The 27,854-nt window shown below is 44.5% G+C and overlaps 1 protein-coding gene across 1 annotated transcript in view; it reads right to left on the bottom strand.

Annotated features, from left to right (window-relative positions):
- CIMAP3 (ciliary microtubule associated protein 3) overlaps positions 1-27,854 on the bottom strand; it is a 134,523-nt gene that overhangs the window by 51,973 nt on the left and 54,696 nt on the right. Inside the window, exon 4 of the mRNA XM_069756509.1 lies at positions 1,728-1,861. Within this exon, the coding sequence (XP_069612610.1) occupies positions 1,728-1,861 (134 nt within the window). The remainder of the gene's footprint in view (positions 1-1,727; positions 1,862-27,854) is intronic.

A 27,854-nucleotide genomic window follows, 5' to 3' on the forward strand; every position in this document is an offset into this window, starting at 1 on the left:
ATGCTATTCTATTTGATTGGGATAAACCTCTATGACTTTAATGTCTCCGCCACCTCCCCAAATACATCCTACATTATTCTTAGTTGTTTTCCTTCATGTAGAATGAACCTACAAGGCAAGAAAGGGTTTATTTTAATTCCGATATTTTGGTCCCATTGACTTGCATTGGGATCGGGTATCGGTATCGGCGATATCCGATATTTTTTGAATATCGGCCGATCCTATCCGATACCGATACTTTCCGATATTGGAAGGTATCGCTCAACACAAATCCCTGTATTTATGGTTCTAGTGCTGTATAAAGTTTGGCTTTATCTGTACTTATGTTCTAAGGTTAGCTATTGTGTTGTATTTATGTTGTAAACTTGGTTGCAATGTTGTACTCATTTTAGAGGCTTAGATGTGACGTTCTGTTTATGTTGCGAGCTTGCTTCTGATGCTATATTTTGGTTATGAACTTGATCCATGCTCTGTGTGCATGTAATAAGCTTGGTCTTGGGCTGTATTTATGTGATTAGTTCTGCACCAGCACTAAGCTTATAAGTACATAGTCAGAGCTAAGCACATAAAGCAAGCTTATTAAAAGCATACAGAACCAGAATCAAATTTATGCCAAAAATATAGCCCCAGAACCAAAATCAAAACCAAACTATAGCTTAAAAATTCAAATTTATAATGTAAAATGCAGCACCAGAACCAACTTATGAGTTAGGTTCTGAAATTATATTTTGGTTATAAATTTGGTTTTGGAGCTTTATTTATGTTATGGGCTTGGTGCTATTGCTGTATTTCTATTTTGAATTTGATTCTAGTGCTGTATTTAGTCCTGCACTTATTCAAATCATACCAGTTACGCGGACCACAGCTTGGGGCAGGTATCCTTGACAAAGGCCAACACTGCCGCAACGTCTGTGTATATTGTCTGCACACATTGGTTGTGAATGAATAAACATATCACTTCATGATTAGCAACCTATTATCTCTTTATCATCTCATTGCCATGAGTTTAGTTTTGGTGCTATATTAATGTTATGAATATGGTTCTGGTGTTTTATGTAATGAGCTTGGTTCTGGTGCTGTATTTATATTATTAGCTTGGTTCCGGTGCTACACTTTTCTTGTGAATTTGGTTTATTTAAGTGAGGACTTAGATTTGGTGCTGTATTTTTGTTAACAATTGATACTAAATGAAACTTCAGAGTGATTTAGCAGAAAGGTGTGAGATTTGCTATTGTACACAAAAGATTGATGGCTCTAGTATTTACATACTAGTTGTCATTGTAAATACAAGTATACACTAATAACTACTATATAAATGTTTTAGAAACTGTTCTCTTAGTCAGAGACAGACAGAATTGTGGCTTCACACTGTACAGAGATGTGTGGTGGGGTTATGGTAAGTTGCTAGGAAAGCTGTCAGAACTTTTTGACTTGAAATTCAAATCCGACTTCAGTGGGGTGTAAGGTCATTTCAAAACTTAAACTGTATAGATTTTTTTGTCACAATTTTTAATTAGTCACCTTTAGAAAATGATTTGTTTTTCAAGAGTCTAACATTGTGTCAAACAAAGTAGATGTTAACCTGGCAATAAATCAACTTTAATACCTAATGAAATCTGTAGGACTTTGATGCATACAACCTTTTTGTAGTATCCATGCCACAGAATAGACCATTTTAAATGATGGAAATGAGTATCATCATATTATTATAAATAAAAAGACATTACCTAGGGTTTAGGACGATATCTGTCTTCTTATCTGGAAATCGCAGAGCTTTGATATTAAAAGGAGCATAGCTTGGGGAGAATGAGCGCTCTCGGGACCAGAATGACTGATATTCTGCAGGACTAGGCGTCTGCATCTAGAAAATGCAACAGGTTTACTGAGAATATAAATAAGTAAAAGTGTGGAATGATTTAATATCAGGAAACAATCCTTAATTTTAAATATGACGGCAACTGTAACTAGTGCAGCAATAACTTTCTAGACCGCATTGTACAGCATCAAAACAACCTGAGAGTAGGGAGTCTGCAGAAAACATTAGATCACCAGAACAAAGGGGGACACTCTATAGTATAGCAGATATTAAGTTAACAAGGATACTGTTAGGCGTCAGATTTTCCCACTGCGTGGGATAGATCCCGGCCCTTGTCAGGTGCTGTGGTTGCCCATTCGGTCCTGGTTGCTGGGACTGCTGCTTAGCATGGACATCGGTCCCAGCATCTTGCTCAGGCTCATGCCACACGTTTGGTTACTGCTGACTCTCCAGTCAAGTCTATGATAACCAGTGTATTGCATGCACCGCATTGCGTACTGGAGTCTAAGTCCAGAAATCACATTACTGAGCATGTCCTTAATGTGGCGCCTTCTCATTGGTGCTCGAACGTTGGCTGCTCTGGTGATGTGGCAGCTCGAGATTGGTCAGCGGGCGATGTCAGCGTGTTTGGGGTGGAGCTTTGTAAAAGGCCCCCAGTGTAAAAGGCCCCCAGGGATGCCTGCAGGTGTGTTAGTATCGTTTATGTTGAGCTATGTGTGAGGAGACTCTACCACTCTTCCTGCAAGTGTTGTATGTCTCTCTAGCTTTGGGACTGTATACTTAGGCAGGCAGCTAGCATCAGTGAGGGTACCTAGCCGCTTGGCTTAGCATCTGGTTCCTACATGTGTGTGGTTAGCATAGTAGAATTCCAAAGCAAGTACAACCCTAGTCAGGGTATTAAGCTCAGAGGATCTGGTTCGTTTTTGTGTGCGAGTGACACAGCTCAGCTGCAGAGCATCTCTTTCATGTCAGTGTGCGAGTGACATAGATCTGTTGCAGTGCATCTCTTTTGTTTCTATGTGCGAGAGACACAGCTCAGTTGCAGAGCATCTTTTTCATTCCTGTGTGGGAGTGACACAGATCAGTTGCAGACCATCTCTTTCATTTCTGTGTGAGAGTGACACAGCTCCGGTGCAGAGTATCTCTTTTGTTTCTGTGTGTGAGTGACACAGCTCAGTTGCAGTGCATCACTCTCATTTCTGTGTGCGAGTGGCACAGCTCAGTTGCAGAGGAGCTCTTCCGCTTGTGTGTTCTAGTAAATCACTCGCTGTGTGTTCCGTCATTGTACACTAGCAGCAGTTTTCCAGCTCTGCACGGTGGACCTCAGGTTGCGATTGCGCTTTATTATTTATCTTACGTAGCGCAATCTGCCAACCCTAACAGATGCTTGGTGGTTAGCACTATAGCTTGAAGTGCTTGAGTCCTGGGTTCAACTTCCCCCAAAGGACAATATCATTCATATTCATACCTCTCTCCAAAGGCATAATAACAGGGAAATTAGACTGTGAGCCCTAATGGGGACAGTGATGATGTCATTAAAGCGCTGTTGAATTAATGGTGCTATATAAGCGAGTAACATAAATACACTATTATATGAAGGACCAAAAGGGACATAACTATTATACGCAGGCACAATGTTTGTGCATGTTTATAATAATAATAATAATAATCCCTCACATTACTTGTAACTTAGCTACAAGGGGAGCAGAGGAGACAGTTAACCTGGTTCGCTTACATAATGGGACACACCAGGAGCAATTTATAGCTGTATCGACGTGTGCAACATACCAATATAGTTAAACTCTGCAGCAGACCAAAGAACCTTAGGCTAGGTTCACACTATGTTGTGTGAACCCGTTAAACGGACTACGTTACACCGCTGCATAACGCGTTGTAACGTAGTCCATTAACGCCGCCATTGTTTGCAATGGCGAACGCATCGCTAGCGCACGCCCACAATGGGCGTGCGCTAGCGATGTGCCGTCATTTGAGTGATGGACCTCGAACGCTGCTTGCAGCTTTCGAGGTCCGTTCCTCGCTAGCGCAGATCGGGCATCTGCGCTAGCGGGATCAGCAAACACGATCCCTTTTGGGACATTGCGTTAGTGCAGTCCGTTAGCCTATGCGCTAAACAGATTGCCCTAACGCAATGTGAACCTGGTCTCCCTACCTTATTGCTCTCTGTTCTATAGTACCAAGGTTGTTATGTAACACTCCAGGTAATCAGTTGTTACAGTGATGTTGCCTTCCTTTCGGGGAGGGTGATATCACGCTAGGAGGCAAGGAGGATTCTCTTTTCCAGGTAAGGCACTCACATTCAACACAATCTGAATCCAGGCCAGAAGGGAAAGCTCTGAACCCGGATTCAGGGGAGCTTCCCTTAGCTATAGGCTTCCTGGTCTGGAGGAGGAGTTAGGGAATCTGAAGGAGAGAGTGAGAGGAGATGGACGTCTGGAATAGACAGAGGGGCCGAGCAGCCACGTGGGAGCTGCGACCCCTTGAAAGAGTGAGAATTTGAAGGAGTTGAATAGTGGTGGAGTTTAGAGGAAAGGAGCACAGAGGAGGAAGAGTCTCAGCCGTGGAACAGTGGAAGGACACCCTCAGAGCCAGAGCGCAGAAACCGGGTACCGGGAGTCCAAGGTCGTGCTGTTCTCCAGGATGCGCGACAGAACCGGAGGGCATAGGACCAGCGTCGGACTGGAGCACCTTGGGCCCACCAGAGAAAATCTTTCTTGGGGCCCACTATGTAGCTACATAGAAATAGATACAAGACCACCAATTGTGCGGTAAAAAGCGATAATATCAGGGTATAATATAAGGTAGTTCACGTCTTAATAATGTAGCAAGGGTTGGGGTAGCCCCCTCACAGAATATAATGTAGCCCCCTCATAAAATATAATGCGGTCCCCTCTCATAGAATATAATGCAGCACCCCACAAAATATAATGCAACCCCTTCAGGTATGACAGTCCCCATCATAGAATATAATGTAGCACCCCCATAGGGTATAATGCAGCCCACCTCATATAGTATAGTGCAACCCACCACAGAATATAATGTAGTCCCCTGAGAGAATGCAGTTCCACCACAGAATATAATGCAGCCCCCCCATAGAGTATACTGTAGCCCCCTCATATAGTATGATGTAGCCCCCCATAATATAATTTTTACATCTTTTACTAGCACTTGCGGATTACTGCAACATTTTTTCAAACTGAGTGTTTTTGGTTTTACTATTCTCTTTTGTGTCTTCAGGTTTCTTGGTGGTGTGTGAACATGATCATACAGACTTGTTCACTGTGCAAGTAGCCCATGTGTTCCTGTTTCCATAATTGTTCTCTTGTGTCTACAAGACTGGGGAGTTCCACCACTCCTCTTGGGCTATCTGCACAAAAGCTGTTCTACCCTGTATGCCCACATGGATTTTGCCTCTCTGAACCCTGTTCACACAGGTTACATACAGATGATCAGGTTTTTAAATACATCAGATAGGGATTGCATACATTAGTTAGGACTGCTCTGATAAGGGTATACCGTGAAGATTGGTAGAGCAGCTTAGTATACATTTTTTGCAAAAAACGTATCAACCAAATACCCTGTTTTTTACATCTTTTACTAGCACTTGCGGATTACTGCAACATTTTTTCAAACTGAGTGTTTTTGGTTTTACTATTCTCTTTTGTGTCTTCAGGTTTCTTGGTGGTGTGTGAACATGATCATACAGACTTGTTCACTGTGCAAGTAGCCCATGTGTTCCTGTTTCCATAATTGTTCTCTTGTGTCTACAAGACTGGGGAGTTCCACCACTCCTCTTGGGCCATCTGCACAAAAGCTGTTCTACCCTGTATGCACACATGGATTTTTCCTCTCTGAACCCTGTTCACACAGGTTATATACAGATGATCAGGTTTTTAAATACATCAGATAGGGATTGCATACATTAGTTAGGACTGCTCTGATAAGGGTATACCGTGAAGATTGGTAGAGCAGCTTAGTATACATTTTTTGCAAAAAACGTATCAACCAAATACCCTGTTTTTTACATCTTTTACTAGCACTTGCGGATTACTGCAACATTTTTTCAAACTGAGTGTTTTTGGTTTTACTATTCTCTTTTGTGTCTTCAGGTTTCTTGGTGGTGTGTGAACATGATCATACAGACTTGTTCACTGTGCAAGTAGCCCATGTGTTCCTGTTCCTGTTTCCTGTTTCCTGTCCCCATAATATAATATAGTACCCTGAGTATAATGCAGTCCCCCAACAGAATAGAATGTAGCCCCCAAGGGCATTATTTAGAGTTTCTGCTGCCCTAGGCACTTTTAGTGCTGCCTCCCCCTTTGGTGAGTATCGGCATAGACTTTGGCAAGAATCGCTGATGTGAAAGTCGCCTTTTGCAGTAGATCGGGCAGTTTTTCTGCATCTGCCGCGTAACGGATCACTTACAGCAATACTGCGTTCGGCCTCATTCATTCCCTATGGGATTTGCGGCACTTGCCGTGATGTGGCAAATGTGGTACCATACCTCCCAACTGTTGAAGAAGGGAAGGAGGTATAAAGTTTGCGGCGCGCTTAGTGCGCCGCGGCAAATTTTGGGCCACGCCTCTTACCATACCCATTTCACAACTAGTCACACCCATATCCACGTCCCAACCACACCCATTTAGCACTGCTGATCACACTGTTTTATATACAATAATTATAAACAAAAAAAAATATGGCCACACATAATGCTCAATACTGTATAATGGCCACACAGTGCTCCATACTGTATAATGGCCACACATAGCGCTCCATACTGTATAACGGCCACACACAGTTCTCCATATTGTATAATGATCCCACATGATGCTCAATACTGTATAATGGCCACAAATGATGCTCCATACTGTATAATGGCCATAAATGATGCTCCATACTGTATAATGGCCACACATGATGCTCCATACTGTATAATGGCCACAGATGATGCTCCATACTGTATAATGGCCACAAATGACGCTCCATACTGTATAATGGCCACACATGATGCTCCATACTGTATAATGATCCCACATGATGCTCAATACTGTATAATGGCCACAAATGATGCTCCATACTGTATAACGGCCACACATGATGCTCCATACTGTATAACGGCCACACATGATGCTCCATACTGTATAACGGCCACACATGATGCTCCATACTGTATAACGGCCACACATGATGCTCCATACTGTAAAACGGCCACACATGATGCTCCATACTGTATAATGTCCATTGGCCACACATGATGCTCAATACTGTATAACGGCCACACATGATGCTCAATACTGTACAATGGCCCCACATGATGCTCAACACTGTATAATGGCCACACATGATGCTCAATACTGTATAATGGCCACAGATGATGCTCAATACTGTATAATGATCCCACATGATGCTCAATGCTATATAATGACCCCCCCCTCCTGTATGCATGGCTCATATTCCCCCTCCTGTATGCATGGCTCATATTCCCCCCCCCCCTGAATGCATGACTCATATTCCCCCCCCGAATGCATGGCTCATATTCCCCCCTCTATGCTTGGCTCATATTCCCCCCCTGAATGTATGGCTCGTATTCCCCCCCGAATGCATGGATCTTATCCCTCCCTGTATGCATGGCTTATCTCTCAACACCCCCCCCCCCGCTCCCCATCTTGCATGGCGCGCCGGCTTATGTCCTCCTTCAGAACCCCCATGTGTGTGACAGCACCCCCTCCTTCCCCACAGACCCCCCCATGTGTGTGACAGCACCCCCTCCTTCCCCACAGACCCCCCATGTGTGTGGCAGCACCCCCTCCTTCCCCACAGACCCCCCATGTGTGTGACAGCATCCCCTCCGTCCCCACAGACCCCCACGTGACAGCACCCCCTCCCTCCCCACAGACCCCCACGTGACAGCACCCCCTCCTTCCCCAGACCCCCACGTGACAGCACCCCCTCCTTCCCCACAGACCCCCACGTGACAGCACCCCCTTCTTCCCCACAGACCCCCACCTGACAGCACCCCCTCGTTCCCCAAAGACCCCCACGTGACAGCACCCCCTCCTTCCCCAAAGACCCCCACGTGACAGCACCCCCTCCTTCCCCAAAGACCCCCACGTGACAGCACCCCCTCCTTCCCCACAGACCCCCATGTGACAGTACCCCCTCCTTCCCCACATTCAAAAGTCACCCTGCTCTCTGTACAGCCCCCATGTAGGAACGTCCGCTTATCTGTGCCCCCACAACCCTCAGATCAGCCCCATGGAGTACTCCTGTCATGTACAGAGCCCCCACCATTGCGCTGCTCCTCAGCCTCTCTCCACAGCACAGGAGATCTCCTGCTATCAGCGCCGCACTGGAGGACGCCCCGCCCCCGTCCCTCATACTCACCTGACCTGACCCATCCCTCAGACTCACCTGTCCTGTCCCACACACCGCGCGGCCGCGTAGACATGGCTCCAGGCTCTGTCCCGACTTCCGGCGCAGCACCTTCTTCCTGCTTGAGCGGTCATGTGATACCGCTAATTAAGGTCATGAATATGCGCATATTCATGACCTTAATGAGCGGTACCACGTGACCGCTCAAGCAGGAGGAGCTGAGCTGCAGACGCCGAGACCAACCATCGCTGGAGCAGGGTGAGTATCGTCTTCAAGGAAGGAGGGTGGGAGGGTGGGGGGGGCCCTAGAGCAGTGGGGGCCCACACAGCAGGTGTCAGTGCCTGGGCCCACCGGAGAATCCTCCGGTTCTCCGGTGGGCCAGTCCAAGCCTGCATAGGACTGAATGTCAATTGCCCGCATCAAGTCTGAGGTGAAGCAGTAACCTGAGAGCCCGGGTCGTGATAGAGACCCAATAAACCAGCTTGCATTGCCTATCGTACAGACATCTGTCTTAGGACAGGAGGGGACTTTGTAACCAAGCTTCAAGCGGCAGGGACCTCGCCAACAAAAGTAGCGCAAGTAGGAAAGGCTTACAGACCTCCCCTATTGCCTCCAAGTCGGCTGGACTTGGTACCCTAGACAGAGGACTGATATTATCAGTAAACCAGGTAAAGACTGCAAACCTGTGTCCTCATTCTTTGCCATACCATCCACCACACCATCGGTGCCCTACACCTGGGAAGCCCTGGGGACCCCACTTCACGTGTGGGAAGCGTCACCATCTTGCTGCATAACATCGCCCCAGAGGACCTCTTTAAGCAGCGTCGGTCCCCAGTGACCAAACACCACAGGTGGTGACACAAATAATAAACTTTATTCATAAAACCCCTAAAAGACTTTTCCTTTAATTGGGCGCCCAGAGCCATGGACTGAGTCGCAGCCACCGTGACATCCCCTTTAATTACCCCTCGGCCCTTGCGGGCGTTCCAGTTATAGGCTTGTGTGCAGAATGGCAGGTGTGCACACATAATACGGTAGTAGTAGCTTCAGGCTTGACTGTGACCCAGAATCTGGGGTTAAGTGAGTATACAGTGTTTAATTTTATATTTTACAGGCACTACTTGTGGGAGCATTATACATTGTATAAGGAGACTGTGAGGCCATAATACTGTATGGGGGGCAGAGGGAACATCATACTACATCACATGTAAAGCGCCATGGAATAAATGGCGCTATAATAATAAATAATAATAATAATAATACTGTGTGTGAGCGGCTGCTGGGGACATCATTAGTTTTTAGGGGCACTTAAGAGATATTAATAACTAGATGGTGGCCCGATTCTAACGCATCGGGTATTCTAGAATATGCATGTCCCAGTAGTATATGGACAATGATGATTCCAGAATTCGCGGCAGACTGTGCCCGTCGCTGATTGGTCGAGGCAACCTTTATGACATCATCGTCGCCATGGCAACCATTATGACATCTACGTTGATACTGTGCCCGTCGCTGAATCAGAAACGTGGGATTTCTATGTCCTTTATGACAGCATCGTCGCTGTGCCCGTTGCTGATTGGTCGAGGCCTGTCGGCCTCGACCAATCAGAGACGCGGGATTTCTGCGTCGATACTGTGCCCGTCGCCGATTGGTCGAGGCCTGGCGGCCTCGACCAATCAGAGACGCGGGATTTCTACGTCGATGCTGTGCCCGTCGCTGATTGGTCGAGGCCTGGCGGCCTCGACCAATCAGAGAGGCGGGGTTTCCAGAACAGACAGACAGACTGACAGAAAGACAGACAGACAGACGGAAAAACCCTTAGACAATTATATATATAGATAATAATAATAATAATAATAATAATAATAATAATAATTTTATTTATATAGCGCCAACATATTCCGCAGCACTTTACAAATTATAGAGGGGACATGTACAGACAATAGACATTACAGCATAACAGAAATCACAGTTCAAGATAGATACCAAGAGGAATGAGGACCCTGCTCGCAAGCTTACAAACTATGACGAAAAGGGGAGACAAGAGAGGTGGATGGTAACAATTGCTTTAGTTATTCCAACCAGGCTCGGGTGTTCATGTAACGCTGCATGAACCAGTTAACTGCCTAAGTATGTAGCAGTACAGACACAGAGGGCTATTAACTGTATAAAGTGTATGAGAACATGCTGCGAGGAACCTGATTATGGTTTAAGTTTTTTTTCTTGAATGGGCAACACAGGGATCATTAGGTTAATGCGTTGAGGCAGTAGGCCAATCTGAACAAATGAGTTTTTAGGGCACACTTAAAACTGTGGGGATAGGGGATTAATCGTATTCCCCTGGGTAGTGCATTCCAAAGAATCGGCGCATCACGTGTAAAGTCTTGGAGACGGGAGTGGAAGGTTCTGATTATTAAGGATGCTAACCGGAGGTCATTAGCGGAGGGCACGGGTAGGGTGGTAGACTGAGACCAGAGAGGATATGTAGGGTGGTGCTGGCCATGGAGTGCTTTGTGGATGAGGATAGTAGTTTTGCACTGGATTCTGGAGTGGATGGGTAACCAGTGTAATGACTGGCACAAGGTAGAGGCATGGGTGTAACGGTTGGTGAGGAATATGATCCTGGCTGTTGTGAATTCCGCTCTTGGGCTCCCTCCGGTGGTTGTAAGTGGCACTTTTGTGAGTTCTGCTCTTGGGCTCCCTCCTGTGGTTTCAAGTGGTATGGCTGCTCCTTGGAGTTAGCTGTCAGCAGCTGTCTCCACTGATCGTCTCTTCTGCTCGGCTATTTTGGCCTGGCTCTTTCCTTCAGCCAGTGCCACTTGTAAATGGTTTCTGGTTGGATTTTCATCTATTTGGATTTCCCTGTTATCCTGACCAGTTCAGCAAAGCTAAGTTTTTGCTTGCTCTTTTCTGTCCATAGATTGTGGACTTATCCGTTCTGTGCTTTCTATGTTTGTCCAGCTTATCAGTATGAATTAATTCTGTCTTGCTGGAAGCTCTGGGAAGCAGATTTACCCTCCACACCTTTAGTCAGGTGTGGAGATTTTTTGTATACTCTGCGTGGATTTTTTGTAGTGTTTAATGCTGACCGCACAGTATTCCATCCTGTCCTATCTATTTAGCCAGACTGGCCTCCTATGCTCATCCTGGTTTCATTCTGTGTATGTCTTTTCCCTCTCCACTCACAGTCATTATTTGTGGGGGGCTAATCTTTCCTTTGGGGATTTTCTCTGAGGCAAGATAGTTTTCCTGCTTCTATCTTTAGGGGTAGTTAGCTCTTAGGCTGTGACGAGATGCCTAGGGAGAGTTAGGAGCATTCCACGGCTACTTCTAGTGTTGTGTTGAGCTTAGGGACTGCGGTCAGTACAGTTACCACTTCCTTCAGAGCTCGTTCCATGTTGCTCCTAGACCACCATATCATAACACCTGGCAGCATCATTCAGGACAGATTGGAGAGGGGAGAGTTTGGTAAGAGGGAGGCCGATTAGTTGAGAGTTATAATAGTCCAGTCGAGAATTAATAAGTGAAACAGTAAGAGTGTTTGCAGAGTCAAAAGTAGGGTTGAGCGACTTTTACTTTTATAGGATCGGGTCGGGTTTCACGAAACCCGACTTTTTCAAAAGTCGGGTCGAGTGAAATCGGCCGATCCTATAAAAAAGTCGGGGTCGGGGTCGGCCGAAACTCGAAACCCAATGCAGTGCATTGGGTTTCCAATGGTTCCCAGGGTCTGAAGGAGCGGAAACTCTCCTTCAGGCCCTGGGATCCATATTTAAGTGTAAAATAAAGAATTAAAATAAAAAATATCGCTATACTCACCCTCTGACGCGCCCTGGTACTAACCGGGAACCTTCCTTCCTTCGAAACAGTGCTTGCAGGACCTTGCGGTGACGTCGCGGTGACGTCGCGGCTTGTGATTGGTCGCGCGGCCGCCCATGTGACCGCTCGCGTGACCAATCACAAGCCGCGACGTCACCGCGACGTCACGCAAGGTCCTGCAAGCGCTGATTCTTAGGAAGGAATGCTGCCGGAAAGAAGCAGGGCGCGTCCGAGGGTGAGTATATTCCTATTAGGTATATACTCACCCTGGGACGCGCCCTGCTTCTTTCCGGCAGCCTTCCTTCCTAAGAATCAGTGCTTGCAGGACCTTGCGTGACGTCGCGGTGACGTCGCGGCTTGTGATTGGTCGCGCGAGCGGTCACATGGGCGGCCGCGTGACCAATCACAAGCCGCGACGTCACCGCAAGGTCCTGCAAGCGCTGATTCGAAGGAAGGAAGGTTCCCGGTTAGTACCAGGGCGCGTCAGAGGGTGAGTATAGCGATATTTTTTATTTTAATTCTTTATTTTACACTTAAATATGGATTCCGATACCGATTTCCGATATTGCAAACATATCGGAACTCGGGATCGGAATTCCGATACCACATTCAGAAGATCGCCGACTTCATGGCCGACCCCACACAGGGGTCGGGTTTCATGAAACCCGACTTTGCCAAAAGTCGGCGACTTCTGAAAGTGGCCGACCCGTTTCGCTCAACCCTAGTCGAAAGTAAGAAAAGGGTGAATTCTAGAAATGTTTTTGAGATGCAGATAAGAAGAGCGAGCCAGTGATCGGATGTGGGGGGTGAATGAAAGCTCGGAATCAAGTATGACCCCAAGGCAGCGGGCATATTGCTTTGGAGTAATGGTGGAACCGCACACGGAGATGGCAATGTCAGGCAAAGGTAGGTTAATAGAGGGAGAAAACACGAGGAGTTCAGTTTTTGACAGGTTCAGTTTCAGATAGAGGGATGACATGATGTTAGAGACAGCGGTAAGACAATCACTGGTGTTTTCTAAAAAGGTCGGCGTGATATCAAGAGAAGAAGTGTATAATTGGATGTATTCAGCATAGAGATGGTACTGGAAACCAATCTACTGATTGTTTGTCCAAAAGGGGCAGTATACAAAGAGAAGAGGGGGCCTAGGACTGATCCTTGAGGAACCCCTACAGTAAGAGGAAGGGTGAGAGGAGGAGGAACCAGCAAAAGATACAGTGAAGGATCGGTCAGAGAGATAGGAGGAGAATCAGGAGAGAATGGTGTCCTTGAGGCCGATGGCGTGGAGCATAGTGAGGAGGAGCTGATGATCCACAGTATCGAATGCTGCGGAGAGATCCAAGAGAATTAGCATGGAGTAGTGACCATTAGATTTAGCTGTTAGTAGGTCATGAGAGACTTTAGTGAGGGCAGTTTCAGTAGAGTGTATATTATTATAGAGTGTGATATTATTACATTATCGGAGTATTATAACTATCAAAGGGCCACATGAGGTTGGGCAAAATGTAAGCATTCTAGGGCATTCATATTTTTAGTGGGCAAATTACAGCATTCATTTATTCAGCCTGCAAAGCTATAAAATCTACCACTATATGGTTACTGTTTGCTGATAACATTGGACTTTGTACAGTGTAACTTAGTAATTTAATCATATGTATAAAAATAATGTTACTGGTCATTGTTGGTGGTATTATTTGTCCCTTTTATAGCCATATTATTGGTGATGTTGGTACTTCTTAAGGCCGGTGTACACTGACGTATATTCTCAGTCAAACCTAAACCTAAATCTCATTGAGAATCTGTGGCAAGATGTGAAAGTTAGCAGAGAATTAATACTTTTTCAAGGCCCTGTATATACTTACTAGTAAATATTGTACTACAGATTCAAAAATACAAGAAATGGAGCTCAAGCAGGATGACAGTAACATGGGATAGCTCTAAATAGTAGAAATAATTGGTGTGAAAAGTAACAGTATAATTTCCAAAATGAATAAAAACTCAAAATGCACTGTTCCAAATTATTAGGTGTTAGGGTTGGTGGAACGCACCGAGTATATGTATATATATGCAGCAATCTTGCCTTGCGCAGGCATGTACTATGGAGGACAGAGAATGAACTTCAATCCAATATTGCAGCCAGCATGCAGCCAGCGGGTAAGGAAAGGGTGAATCAAACACCCGAAAACCCCGCCTCTATGGCTGAAAATTGTTCCCTCCAAATTCAGGTGACAGAGTCCCTTTAACTCCAAATCTCCTAACAGGCCAAGTTACATGTTAACATAGGAACCTTTCTTTGATATCACCCTCACAATTATTGCATCCGTTGAACTTGTGAGTTTTTGGAGAGCTTCTGCTTGTATTTCTTTGCATGAAGTCAGAATAGCCTCCCAGAGCTGCTGTTTTTATGTTTACTGCCTCCCACCCTCATACATATTTTGTTTGATGACACTCCACAGGTTCTCTATAGGGTTGAAGTCAGGGGAAGATGGTGGCCACCCATGAGGTTATTTCCTTTTATGCCCATAGCAGCCAATGACTCAGAGGTATTCTTTGCAACATGAGATGGTGCATTGTCATGCATGAAGATGATTTTGCTCCTGAAGGCACGTTTCTACTTTTTATAGCATGGAAGAAAGTTGTCAGTCAGAAACTCTATATACTTTGAAGAGGTCATTTTCATACTTTCAGGAACCTTAAAGGGCACTACCAGCTGTTTTCCCATGATTCTGGCCCAAAACATGACTCCCCCACCTCCTTGCTGACGTCGCAGCCTTGTTGGAACATGGTGGCCATCCACCAGCCATCCACTACTCCATCCATCTGGACCACACTGGGGTGCTCGACACTCATCAGTAAACAAGACTGTTTGAAAATTAGTCTTCAGGTATGTCTGGGCCCACTGCAACCATTTCTGCTTGTGAACACTGTTTAGGGGTGGATTTGGCCCCAGTAGGTTTATGCACCACAGCAAGCCTTTGAAGGATCCTACACCTTGAGATTCGAGGGACTCCAGAGGCACCAGCAGCTTCAAATAATTGTTTGCTGCTTTGTAATTGTATTTTGGCAGCTGCTCTCTTAATCCAATGAATTTGTCTGTCAGAAACCTTCCTCATTATGCCTTTATCTGCATGAACTCTGTGCTCTGTTTCAGTCACAAATCTCTTCACAGTATGATGATCACGCTTAGGTTTTCGTGAAGTAGCTAATGTTTTCATACCTTGTCCAAGGCATTGCACTATTTAATGCTTTTCAGCAGCAGAAAGATCTTTTTTATTTTCCATATTGCTTGAAACCTGTGGCCTGCTTAATAATGTGGAACATTATTTCTAAGTAGTTTTCCTTTAATTTGAATCACCTGGAAAAATAATTATCACATGTGTTTAAGATTGATTTCAGTGATCCATTGAGCTCTGAGACACAATACCATCCACGAGTTTATTTGAAAAGCAAAACAATTAAATCTTTATGACACTTAAATCCAATTTGCATAATAATTTGGAACACAGTGTGCATACTAGCTGAAGAGCCTGGCATTGCCCGGGCATAGTAACTAACTATGGTTATTTATAATAAATTATAATGATTATATTGCACATGAAAACATTTCACGTCATATATTCAACACTACAGATTTGCAACACAAATTAACTAAATCATTACCCAAGTATTGATAGTATTTTATTTGTTTGGTGCCTGCGCCTGTGGTGACCACTCCAACCCTGGTCCCCGCCATTGGTGACACCTCCAACCCTGGCTCCTGCCTCTGGTCCTGTGGTGACCCCTCCAACCCACCGGTGGTGATCCCTCCAACCCTAGCCCCTGCCTGTGGTGACAACTCCAACCCTAGCCCCTGCCTGTTGTGACACCTCCAAGCCTGGACCCCGCCTGTTGTGACCCCTCCAACCCTGGCCACCACCTGTGGTGACCCCTCCAACTCTTGCCCTGCCTGTGGTGACCCCTCCAGCTCTTGCCGACGCTTGTGGTGACCTCTCCAAACCTGGCCTCTGCCTCCTACATCTGGGAGCACGCAGACTACAGCGGGCCCTACAGCTGGGGAGTAGCGCGCAGACTACAGAGGGCCCTACAGCTGGGAGCGCACAGACGACAGCGGGCCCTACAGCTGGGAGTGCGCAGTCTACAACCAGACCCTACAGCTGGGAGCACGCAGACTATGGTGGGGCCCTACAGCCGGGAGTACGCAGACTACAGTCAGACTCTACAGTAGTGAGGTACATGTGTACATATTGCCAGGCAGCTCAGCTAAGGCATGGACTCTATGCAACATGGGGTGCCTCAGCTGAGGCATGGACTCTGATAACATATGGGGTGAGCACCTTCAAACACTGCACCAACCACAGGGCAGTACAGGGGATAAGATGGCATTTAGCCCCAATACACAATACATTCTGAGCACCACATAGAGAGAACAGCTTCACATTCACAGGAGGCTGAGGACTAAGTATGTACCCCACAGACTATCACCTGCCCTCAGCTGGCCTCTGCTCTGGGGAATGAGCTCCAGGCTTCTTTGTGTTCCACTACACCAGAGCGGCTGTACTTAGTGTCAAGGAAGCAGGCCCGCTCCTCACTTCTGCACCAAGGACACCATCTTCTTTCAGTAATAGCTAAATCCGAGGAAGCTAAAAGACCTTTGGTGACATCATGACCATGTGATAAATCACATACATGTGTAGGCATGATCAGAATGCCGGAAGGGCCGCAGGTCAGGTGCTTCATTCATCACAGAGAAGTATGTGTCTGCACTGCAGTGCCATGTGTGTATAATATCTGCACAACACAGCATAAATGTAAATATATACATATATATACGCACACACACAGTATATCACAAAAGGGGAGGAGCTATGGAGTGGGGTGGCTATGCAGAGTGGGAGTGGCTATGTGGAGTGGGCATGGATATGTGTAGCGAGTGTGGCTATGTGGAGTGGGCGTGGCTGTGTGGAGTGGGCGTGGCTTGATACATATACACACACACATACATACACTCTACTTTATATATACAGATAGAGCGGTGAGGCAAAACACAAAAGCAGCAATAATATAACACAGATAATAGTATTGCAAAACTGTCTATTAATGTCAAAAAGCTGGCATAGAGATTATACACTGATATACAGTTGTGGTCAAAACTACTGACACCCTTGCAATTCTGTCAGATAATACTCAGTTTCTTCCTAAACATGATTGCAAACACAAATTCTTTGTTATTATTATCTTCATTTAATTTGTCTTAAATGAAAAAACACAAAAAGAATTGTCCTAAAGCCAAATTGAATATAATTCCACACCAAACACAAAAAAAGGGGGTGGACAAAAGTATTGGCACTGTTCAAAAAATCAGGTGATGCTTCTCTAATTTGTGTAATTAACAGCACCTGTAACTTACCTGTGGCACCTAACAGGTGTTGGCAATAGCTAAATCACACTCACAGCCAGTTGACATGGATTAAAGTTGACTCAACCTCTGTCCTGTGTCCTTGTGTGTACTGTCTGAGGACTTGAGAAACAAAATTGTGAGAAAGCATGAGCAATCTCAATGCTACAAGTCCATCTCCAAAGACCTGAATGTTCCTGTGTCTACCATGCGCAGTGTCATCAGAAAGTTTAAAGTCCATGGCACTGTGGCTAACCTCCCTAGATGTGGACGGAATAGAAAAATTGACAAGAGATTTCAACGCAAGATTGTGCAGATGTTGGATAAAGAACCTCGACTAACATCCAAACAAGTTAAAGCTGCCCTGCAGTCCCAGGGTACAACAGTGTCAACCTGTACTATCCGTCGGCGTCTGAATGAAAAGGGACTGTATGTTAGGAGACCCAGGAAGACCCCACTTCTTACCACGAGACATAAAAAAGCCAGGCTGGAGTTTGCCAAAACTTACCTGGAAAAGCCTAAAACGTTTTGGAAGAATGTTCTCTGGTCAGATGAGACAAAAGTAGAGCTTTTTTGGGCAAAGGCATCAACATAAAGTTTACAGGAGAAAAAAAGAGGCATTCAAAGAAAAGAACACAGTCCCTACAGTCAAACATGGCGGAGGTCCCCTGATGTTTTGGGGTTGCTTTGCTGCCTCTGGCACTGGACTGCTTGACCGTGTGCATGGCATTATGAAGTCTGAAGACTACTAACAAATTTTGCAGCATAATGTAGGGCCCAGTGTGAGAAAGCTGGGTCTCCCTCAGAGGTCATACAGTTAGGTCCATATATATTTGGACAGAGGCAACATTTTTTAAATTTTGGTTATAGACATTACCACAATGAATTTGAAACAAAATAATTCACATGCAGTTGAAGTTCAGACTTTCAGCTTTCATTTGAGGGTATCCACATTAAAATTGGATGAAGGGTTTAGGAGTTTCAGCTCCTTAACATGTGCCACCCTGTTTTTAAAGGGACCAAAAGTAATTGGACAGATTAAATAATTTTAAATAAAATGCTAATTTTTTGTACTTGGTTGAAAACCCTTTGTTGGCAATGACTGCCTGAAGTCTTGAACTCATGGACATCACCAGACGCTGTGTTTCCTCCTTTTTGATGCTCTGCCAGGCCTTCACTGCGGTGGTTTTCAGTTACTGTTTGTTTGTGGGCCTTTCTGTCTGAAGTTTAGTCTTTAACAAGTGAAATGCATGCTCAATTGGGTTAAGATCAGGTGACTGACTTGGCCATTCTAGAATATTCCACTTCTTTGCTTTAATAAACTCCTGGTTGCTTTGGCTTTATGTTTTGGGTCATTGTCCATCTGTAGTATGAAATGACGACCAATCAGTTTGGCTGCATTTGGCTGGATCTGAGCACACAGTATGGCTCTGAATACCTCAGAATTCATTCGGCTGCTTCTGTCCTGTGTCACATCAACAATAAACACTAGTGACCCAGTGCCACTGGCAGCCATGCATGCCCAAGCCATCACACTGCCTCCGCCGTGTTTTACAGATGATGTGGTATGCTTTGGAGCATGCGCTGTACCACGCCTTCGCCATACTTTTCTCTTTCCATAATTCTGGTAGAGGTTGATCTTGGTTTCATCTGTCCAAAGAATGTTCTTCCAGAACTGTGCTGACTTTTTTAGATGTTTTTTTAGCAAAGTCCAGTCTAGCCTTTTTATTCTTGATGCTTATGAGTGGCTTGCACCGTGCAGTGAACCCTCTGTATTTACTTTCATGCAGTCTTCTCTTTATGGTAGATTTGGATATTGATACGCCGACCTCCTGGAGAGTGTTGTGCACTTGGTTGGCTGTTGTGAAGGGGTTTCTCTTCACCATGGAGATTATTCTGCGATCATCCACCACTTTTGTCTTCCGTGGGCACCCAGGTCTTCTTGTATTGATGAGTTCACCAGTGCTTTCTTTCTTTCTCAGGATGTACCAAACTGTAGCTTTTGCCACTCCTAATATTGTAGCAATTTCTCGGGTTGGGTTTTTTCTGTTTTCGCAGCTTAAGGATGGCTTGTTTCACCTGCATGGAGAGCTCCTTTGACCGCATGTTTACTTCAAAGCAAAACCTTCCAAATGCAAGCACCACCACTCAAATCAACTCCAGGCCTTTTATCTGCTTAATTGAGAATGACATAACGAAGGGATTGCCCACACCTGTCCATGAAATAGCTTTGGAGTCAATTGTCCAATTACTTTTGGTCTCTTTAAAAACAGGGTGGCATATGTTAAGGAGCTGAAACTCCTAAACCCTTCATCCAATTTTAATGTGGATACCCTCAAATGAAAGCTGAAAGTCTGAACTTCAACTGCATCTGAATTGTTTTGTTTAAAATTCATTGTGGTAATGTCTGTAACCAAAATTAGAAAAATGTTGTCTCTGTCCAAATATATATGGGCCTAACTGTAGGTCTTCCAGCAGGACAATGACCCAAAACACACTTCAAAAAGCACTAGAAAATGGTTTGAGAGAAAGCACTAGAGACTTCTAAGGAAGCCAGCAACGAGTCCAGACCTGAATCCCATAGAACACCTGTGGAGAGATCTAAAAATGGCAGTTTGGAGAAGGCACCCTTCAAATATCAGGGACCTGGAGCAGTTTGCCAAAGAAGAATGGTCTAAAATTCCAGCAGAGCATTGTAAGAAACTCATTGATGGTTATCGGAAGCGGTTGGTCGCAGTTATTTTGGCTAAAGGTTGTGCAACCAAGTATTAGGCTGAGGGTGCCAATACTTTTGTCTGGCCCATTTTTGGAGATTTGTGTGAAATGATCAATGTTTTGCTTTTTTCTTCATTCTCTTTTGTGTTTTTTTCATTTAAGACAAATTAAATGAAGATAATAATCCCACAGAATTTTGATTGCAATCATTTTCTGGAAGAAACTGAGTATTATCTGACAGAATTGCAGGGGTGTCAATAATTTTGGCCACAACTGTAACAATGGATTTGTTGAATACAGGTTCGGAAAAATGTAACTTAAAGAAAAGTGTAAATAATGAGAACAAAAAACCTGCAATATAAATAAACAACAATATCTGATGATCCACTATTAACCCCTTAGCGACCGCCGATACGCCTTTTAACGGCGGCCGCTAAGGGTACTTAAACCACAGCGCCGTTAATTAACGGCGCTGTGGAAAAAGTAAATAGCGCCCCCAAAGTCGGATTTTCTCCGGGGTCTCGGCTGCCGAGGGTAGCCGAGACCCCAGAGAACATGATTCGGGGTTTTTTTAACCCACCCCGCATTTGCGATTGCCGGTAATTAACCGTTTACCGGCGATCGCAAAAAAAAAAAAAACGCGATCTCTTTTTAATTTCTCTGTCCTCCGATGTGATCACACATCGGAGGACAGAGAAAAGGGGTCCTAGGTGGCCCCCCAATACTCACCTATCTCCCCCGATGCTCCTCGTGTCTCCCGGTGGGCGCCGCCATCTTCAAAATGGCGGGCGCATGCGCAGTGCGCCCGCCGGCCGGCCCCGCGAGAATCTTTGGGGTCTCGGCTGTCGGGGGTAGCCGAGACCCCAAAGAGCATGATCGGGGTCGGTTTTAGCGACCCCTGTTTTGCGATCGCCGGTAATTAACTGTTTACCGGCGACCGCAAAAAAAAAAAAAAAGTCAAAGTGTAATTCTCTGTCCTCTGATGTGATCGCACATCAGAGGACAGAGAAATAGGGGGATTCAGGGACCCTTTTATACTCACCTGTGTCCCTGGGTCCTCCTGCTGCTCCTCCTGGCCGCCGGCTTCTTCCTCCGGTAAGAAAATGGCGGGCGCATGCGCAGTGCGGCAGGAGAAGAGCAGTTGGGGCTAAAATTAGGGTTAGGGGTAGGGTTAGGGTTAGGGGTAGGTTTAGGGGTAGGGTTAGGGTTAGGGGTAGGGTTAGGGCTAGGGTTAGGGTTAGGGTTAGGGCTATGGTTAGGGTTAGGGTTAGGGTTAGGGCTAGGGGTAGGGTTAGGGGTAGGGTTAGGGCTAGGGGTAGGGTTAGGGGTAGGGTTAGGGTTAGGGCTAGGGGTAGGGTTAGGGCTAGGATTAGGGTTAGGGTTAGGGCTAAATTTAGGGTTAGGGTTGGGGCTAAATTTAGAGTTAGGGTTGGCGCTAAATTTAGGGTTAGGCTTCTTTCACACTTACGTCGGTACGGGGCCGTCGCAATGCATCGGCCCGACATACCAACGCACATTGTGAAAATTGTGCACAACATGGGCAGCGGATGAAGTTTTTCAACGCATCCGCTGCCCAATCTATGTCCTGGGGAGGAGGGGGCGGAGTTACGGCCACGCATGCGCGGTCAGAAATGGCGGATGCGACGTACAAAAAACGTTACATTGAACGTTTTTTTGTGCTGACGGTCCGCCAAAACACTGATCCAGTGCACGACCGACGCGACGTGTGGCCATCCGTCACGATCCGTCGGCAATACAAGTCTATGGGCAAAAAAAGGCATCCTGCGGGCACATTTGCAGGATCCGTTTCTTGTCCAAAACGACGGATTGTGACGGATGCCAAACAACGCAAGTGTGAAAGTAGCCTTAGGGCTAGGGTTAGGGTTGGGGCTAAAGTTAGGGCTAGGGTTGGGGCTAAAGTTAGGGTTAGAGTTGGGATTAGGGTTAGGGTTTGGATTAGGGTTGGCATTAGGGTTACGCTTGGGATTAGGGTTAGGTTTGAGATTAGGGTTAAGGTTAGGGTTGTGATTAGGGGTGTATTGGGATTAGGGTTAGGTTTGAGGTTAGGGTTGAGATTAGGATTAGGGGTGTGTTGGATTGAGGGTTTTGATTAGGGTTATGGTTAGGGTTGACATTAGGGTTGCTTTGGGGTAAGGGTTGTGATTATGGTTAGGGTTAGTGATTAGGATTATGGATCAGGTTGGGATTAGGGTTAGGGGTGTGTTGGGGTTAGGGTTGGAGCTAGAATTGGGGGGTTTCCACTGTTTAGGTACATCAGGTGGTCTCAAAACACGACAGCCAATTTTGCGCTCAAAAAGTCAAATGGTGCTCCCTCCCTTCTGAGCTCTGCCGTGCGCCCAAACAGTGGGTTACCCCCACATATGGGGCATCAGCATACTCGGGATAAATTGGACAACAACTTCTAGGGTCCAATTTCTCTTGTTACCCTTGTGAAAATAAAAACTTGGGGGCTACAAAATCCTTTTTGTGGAAAAATATATATATATATATTTTTTATGACTCTGCATTATAAACTTCTGTGAAGCACTTGGGCATTCAAAGTTCTCACCACACATCTATATAAGTTCCTTGGGGGGTCTAGTTTCCAAAACGGGGTCACTTGTGGGGGGTTACTACTGTTTAGGTACATCAGGGGCTCTGCAAACGCAACATAACGCCCACAGACCATTCTATCTAAGTCTGCATTCCAAAACGGCGCTCCTTCCCTTCCGAGCTCTGCCGTGCGCCCAAACAGTGGTTTACCCCCACATATGGGGCATCAGCATACTCTGGATAAATTGGACAACAACTTTAGTGGTCCAATTTCTCCTGTTACCCTTGTGAAAATAAAAACTTGGGGGCTACAATATCTTTTTTGTGAAAAAAAAAATATTTTTTATTTTTACGACTCTGCATTCTAAACTTCTGTGAAGCACTTGGGCATTCAAAGTTCTCACCACACATCTATATAAGTTCCTTGGGGGGTCTAGTTTCCAAAATGGGGTCACTTGTGGGGGGTTACTACAGTTTAGGTACTTCAGGGGCTCTGCAATCGCAACATAATGCCCACAGACCATTCTATCAAAGTCTGCATTCCAAAAAGGCGCTCCTTCCCTTCCGAGCTCTGCCGTGCGCCCAATCAGTGGTTTACCCCCACATGTGGTGCATCAGAGTACTCGGGATAAATTGTACAACAACTATTGCAGTCCAATTTCTCCTGTTACCCTTGTGAAAATAAAAACTTGGGGGCTACAATATCTTTTTTGTGAAAAAAAAAATATTTTTTATTTTCACGACTCTGCATTCTAAACTTCTGTGAAGCACTTGGGCATTCAAAGTTCTCACCACACATCTAGATAAGTTCCTTGGGGGGGTCTAGTTTCCAAAATGGGGTCACTTGTGGGGGTTACTACAGTTTAGGTACATCAGGGGCTCTGCAATCGCAACATAATGCCCACAGACCATTCTATCAAAGTCTGCATTCCAAAAAGGCGCTCCTTCCCTTCCGAGCTCTGCCGTGCACCCAATCAGTGGTTTACCCCCACATATGGTGCATCAGCGTACTCAGGACAAATTGGACAACAACGTTTGGGGTCCAATTTCTCTTGCTACCTTTGTGAAAATAAAAACTTGGGGGCTAAAAAATCTTTTTTGTGGAAAAAAAAATATTTTTTATTTTCACGACTCTGCATTATAAACTTCTGTGAAGCACTTGGGCATTCAAAGGTCTCACCACAAATCTAGATAAGTTCCATGGGGGGGTCTAGTTTCCAAAATGGGGTCACTTGTGGGGGATTTCTACTGTTTAGGCACATCAGGGGCTCTCCAAACGCGACATGGCATCCGATCTCAATTCCAGCCAATTCTACATTGAAAAAGTAAAACGGCACTCTTTCTCTTCCAAGCTCTGCGGTGCGCCCAAACAGTGGTTTACCCCCATATATTGGGTATTGACGTACTCAGGAGAAATTGCACAACAACTTTATTGGTCTAATTTCTCCTGTTACCCTTGTGAAAATAAAAATGTGTGGGCAAAAAGATCATTTTTGTAGAAAAAATGCGATTTTTTTTTTCACGGCTCTACGTTATAAACTTCTGTGAAGCACATGGGGGTTCAAAGTGCTCACCACACATCTAGATAAGTTCCTTAAGGGGTCTAGTTTCCAAAATGGTGTCACTTGTGGGGGGTTTCCACTGTTTAGGCACATCAGGGGCTCTCTAAACGTGACATGGCGTCCAATCTCAATTCCAGCCAATTCTACATTGAAAAAGTAAAACGGCGCTCCTTCACTTCCAAGCTCTGCGGTGCGCCCAAACAGTGGTTTACCCTCACATATGGGGTATCGACGTATTCAGGAGAAATCGCTCAACAACTTTTGTGATCTAATTTCTCCTGTTACCCTTGTGAAAATAAGAATTTGTGGGCGAAAAAATCATTTTTGTGTAAACAAAAGCGATTTTTTTATTTTCATGGCTCTACGTTATAAACTTCTGTGAAGCACTTGGGGGTTCAAAGTGCTCACCACACATCTAGATAAGTTCCTTAAGGGGTCTAGTTTCCAAAATGGTGTCACTTGTGGGGAGTTTCCACTGTTTAGGCACATCAGGGGCTCTCTAAACGTGACATGGCGTCCAATCTCAATTCCAGCTAATTCTGCATTGAAAAAGTCAAACGGCGCTCCTTCACTTCTAAGTTCTGCGGTGCGCCCAAAAAGTGGTTTACCCCCACATATGGGGTATTGGCGTATTCAGGAGAAATTGCATAACAAAATTTATGGTTACATTTCTGTTTTTACACTTGTGAAAATAAAAACAAATGGTTCTGAATTAAGATGATTGCAAAAAAAAGTTAAATGTTCATTTTTTCCTTCACACGTTGTTTCAGTTCCTGTGAAGCACGTAAAGGGTTAATAAACTTCTTGAATGTGGTTTTGAGAACCTTGAGGGGTGTAGTTTTTAGAATGGTGTCACACTTCATTATTTTCTATCATATAGACCCCTCAAAATGACTTCAAATGTGATGTGGTCCCTAAAAAAAAATGGTGTTGTAAAAATGAGAAATTGCTGGTCAACTTTTAACCCTTATAACTCCCTAACAAAAAAAAAAATTGTTTCCAAAATTGTGCTGATGTAAAGTAGACATGTGGGAAATGCTATTTATTAACTATTTTTCATGACATATCTCTCTGATTTAAGGGCATAAAAATACAAAGTTTGAAAATTGCAAAATTTTAAAAATTTTCGCCATATTTCCGTTTTTTTCATAAATAATCACAAGTAATATCGAAGAAATGTTACCACTAACATGAAGTACAATATGTCACGAAAAAACAATCTCAGAATCAGCGGGATCCGTTGAAGCGTTCCAGAGTTATAACCTCATATAGTGACAGTGGTCAGAATTGCAAAAATTGGCTCGGTCATTAAGTACCAAATTGGCTCTGTCACTAAGGGGTTAAGGAGAAGAATCTGACAATAGCACCTGTGAATAAAATACACCTGAGGAGGCAATGAAAGAGAAAATGTACTCAGATTCCCAGGAATGCATTACCATGCTAGTTAATATTCACCTCTTCTATGATCTCACCTTAATTAAAAGTGATCATTTAACTTTTTGTAGTAAACCTTTACTAAGACATTTCAATAAATTATTCCAAAAATACCCATTTGAATTTACACACAAACATTCAGCATTACATACTAAACATACCATTAAAAACAATGTTATTTAACACACTTATCTGAAGGTCTATTAAAAATTATTAAAAATTGCCAAAAAGTAGAAGCAAACATAATAAATGCATAGAAAGGAGAAATGTATAAAATGTACTAAGAAAAAAGTCAGAATAAGTATGAACAAAATGATAACAATAAAATAGTAATCATATACAGTATCCTTATTTTTATTTCTATAAAACAAACTGTAAATGCATCTGTAACCGGGTCTACCAAGCTTGGGTACCTCTTTCAGTACCACCCTGTGTTTCAGGAAGTCTACTCTGCTTTGGCTGGAGTCTGAATGAAGGACGCTGGCTGGAATTCCTTGGTTACCTCAGAGCATATAAAATATCACTGTTTCTCCACATATTTCCAGTCTGAACACACTTTAGTCACAGGGCACAGAATATATCACACAGATACAGAGGGCAGGCCAGACATACAGGTCCTTCTAAAAAAATTAGCATATAGTGTTAAATTTCATTATTTACCATAATGTAATGATTACAATTAAACTTTCATATATTATAGATTCATTATCCACCAACTGAAATTTGTCAGGTCTTTTATTGTTTTAATACTGATGATTTTGGCATACAACTCCTGATAACCCAAAAAACCTGTCTCAATAAATTAGCATATCAAGAAAAGGTTCTCTAAACGACCTATTACCCTAATCTTCTGAATCAACTAATTAACTCTAAACACATGCAAAAGATACCTGAGGCTTTTATAAACTCCCTGCCTGGTTCATTACTCAAAACCCCCATCATGGGTAAGACTAGCGACCTGATAGATGTCAAGAAGGCCATCATTGACACCCTCAAGCAAGAGGGTAAGACCCAGAAAGAAATTTCTCAACAAATAGGCTGTTCCCAGAGTGCTGTATCAAGGCACCTCAATGGTAAGTCTGTTGGAAGGAAACAATGTGGCCGAAAACGCTGTACAACGAGAAGAGGAGACCGGACCCTGAGGAAGATTGTGGAGAAGGACCGATTCCAGACCTTGGGGAACCTGAGGAAGCAGTGGACTGAGTCTGGTGTGGAAACATCCAGAGCCACCGTGCACAGGCGTGTGCAGGAAATGGGCTACAGGTGCCGCATTCCCCAGGTAAAGCCACTTTTGAACCATAAACAGCGGCAGAGGCGCCTGACCTGGGCTACAGAGAAGCAGCACTGGACTGTTGCTAAGTGGTCCCAAGTACTTTTTTCTGATGAAAGCAAATTTTGCATGTCATTCGGAAATCAAGGTGCCAGAGTCTGGAGGAAGACTGGGGAGAAGGAAATGCCAAAATGCCTGAAGTCCAGTGTTAAGTCCCCACAGTCAGTGATCTTGTTGGGTGCCATGTCAGCTGCTGGTGTTGGTCCACTGTGTTTCATCAAGGGCAGGGTCAATGCAGCTAGCTATCAGGAGATTTTGGAGCACTTCATGCTTCCATCGGCTGAAATGCTTTATGGAGATGAAGATTTCATTTTTCAGCACGACCTGGCACCTGCTCACAGTGCCAAAACCACTGGTAAATGGTTTACTGACCATGGTATTACTGTGCTCAATTGGCCTGCCAACTCTCCTGACCTGAACCCCATAGAGAATCTGTGGGATATTGTGAAGAGAAAGTTGAGAGACGCAAGACCCAACACTCTGGATGAGCTTAAGGCCGCTATTGAAGCATCCTGGGCCTCCATAACATCTCAGCAGTGTCACAGGCTGATTGCCTCCATGCCACGCCGCATTGAAGCAGTCATTTCTGCCAAAGGATTCCCGACCAAGCATTGAGTGCATAACTGAACATTATTATTTGTTGTTTTTTTTGTTTGTTATTAAAAAACACTTTTATTTGATTGGATGGGTGAAATATGCTAATTTATTGAGACAGGTTTTTTGGGTTATCAGGAGTTGTATGCCAAAATCATCAGTATTAAAACAATAAAAGATCTGACAAATTTCAGTTGGTGGATAATGAATCTATAATATATGAAAGTTTAATTGTAATCATTACATTAT

The sequence above is a fragment of the Ranitomeya imitator genome, chromosome 3 (assembly GCF_032444005.1).
Source record: "Ranitomeya imitator isolate aRanImi1 chromosome 3, aRanImi1.pri, whole genome shotgun sequence".
Lineage (NCBI taxonomy): Eukaryota > Metazoa > Chordata > Amphibia > Anura > Dendrobatidae > Ranitomeya > Ranitomeya imitator.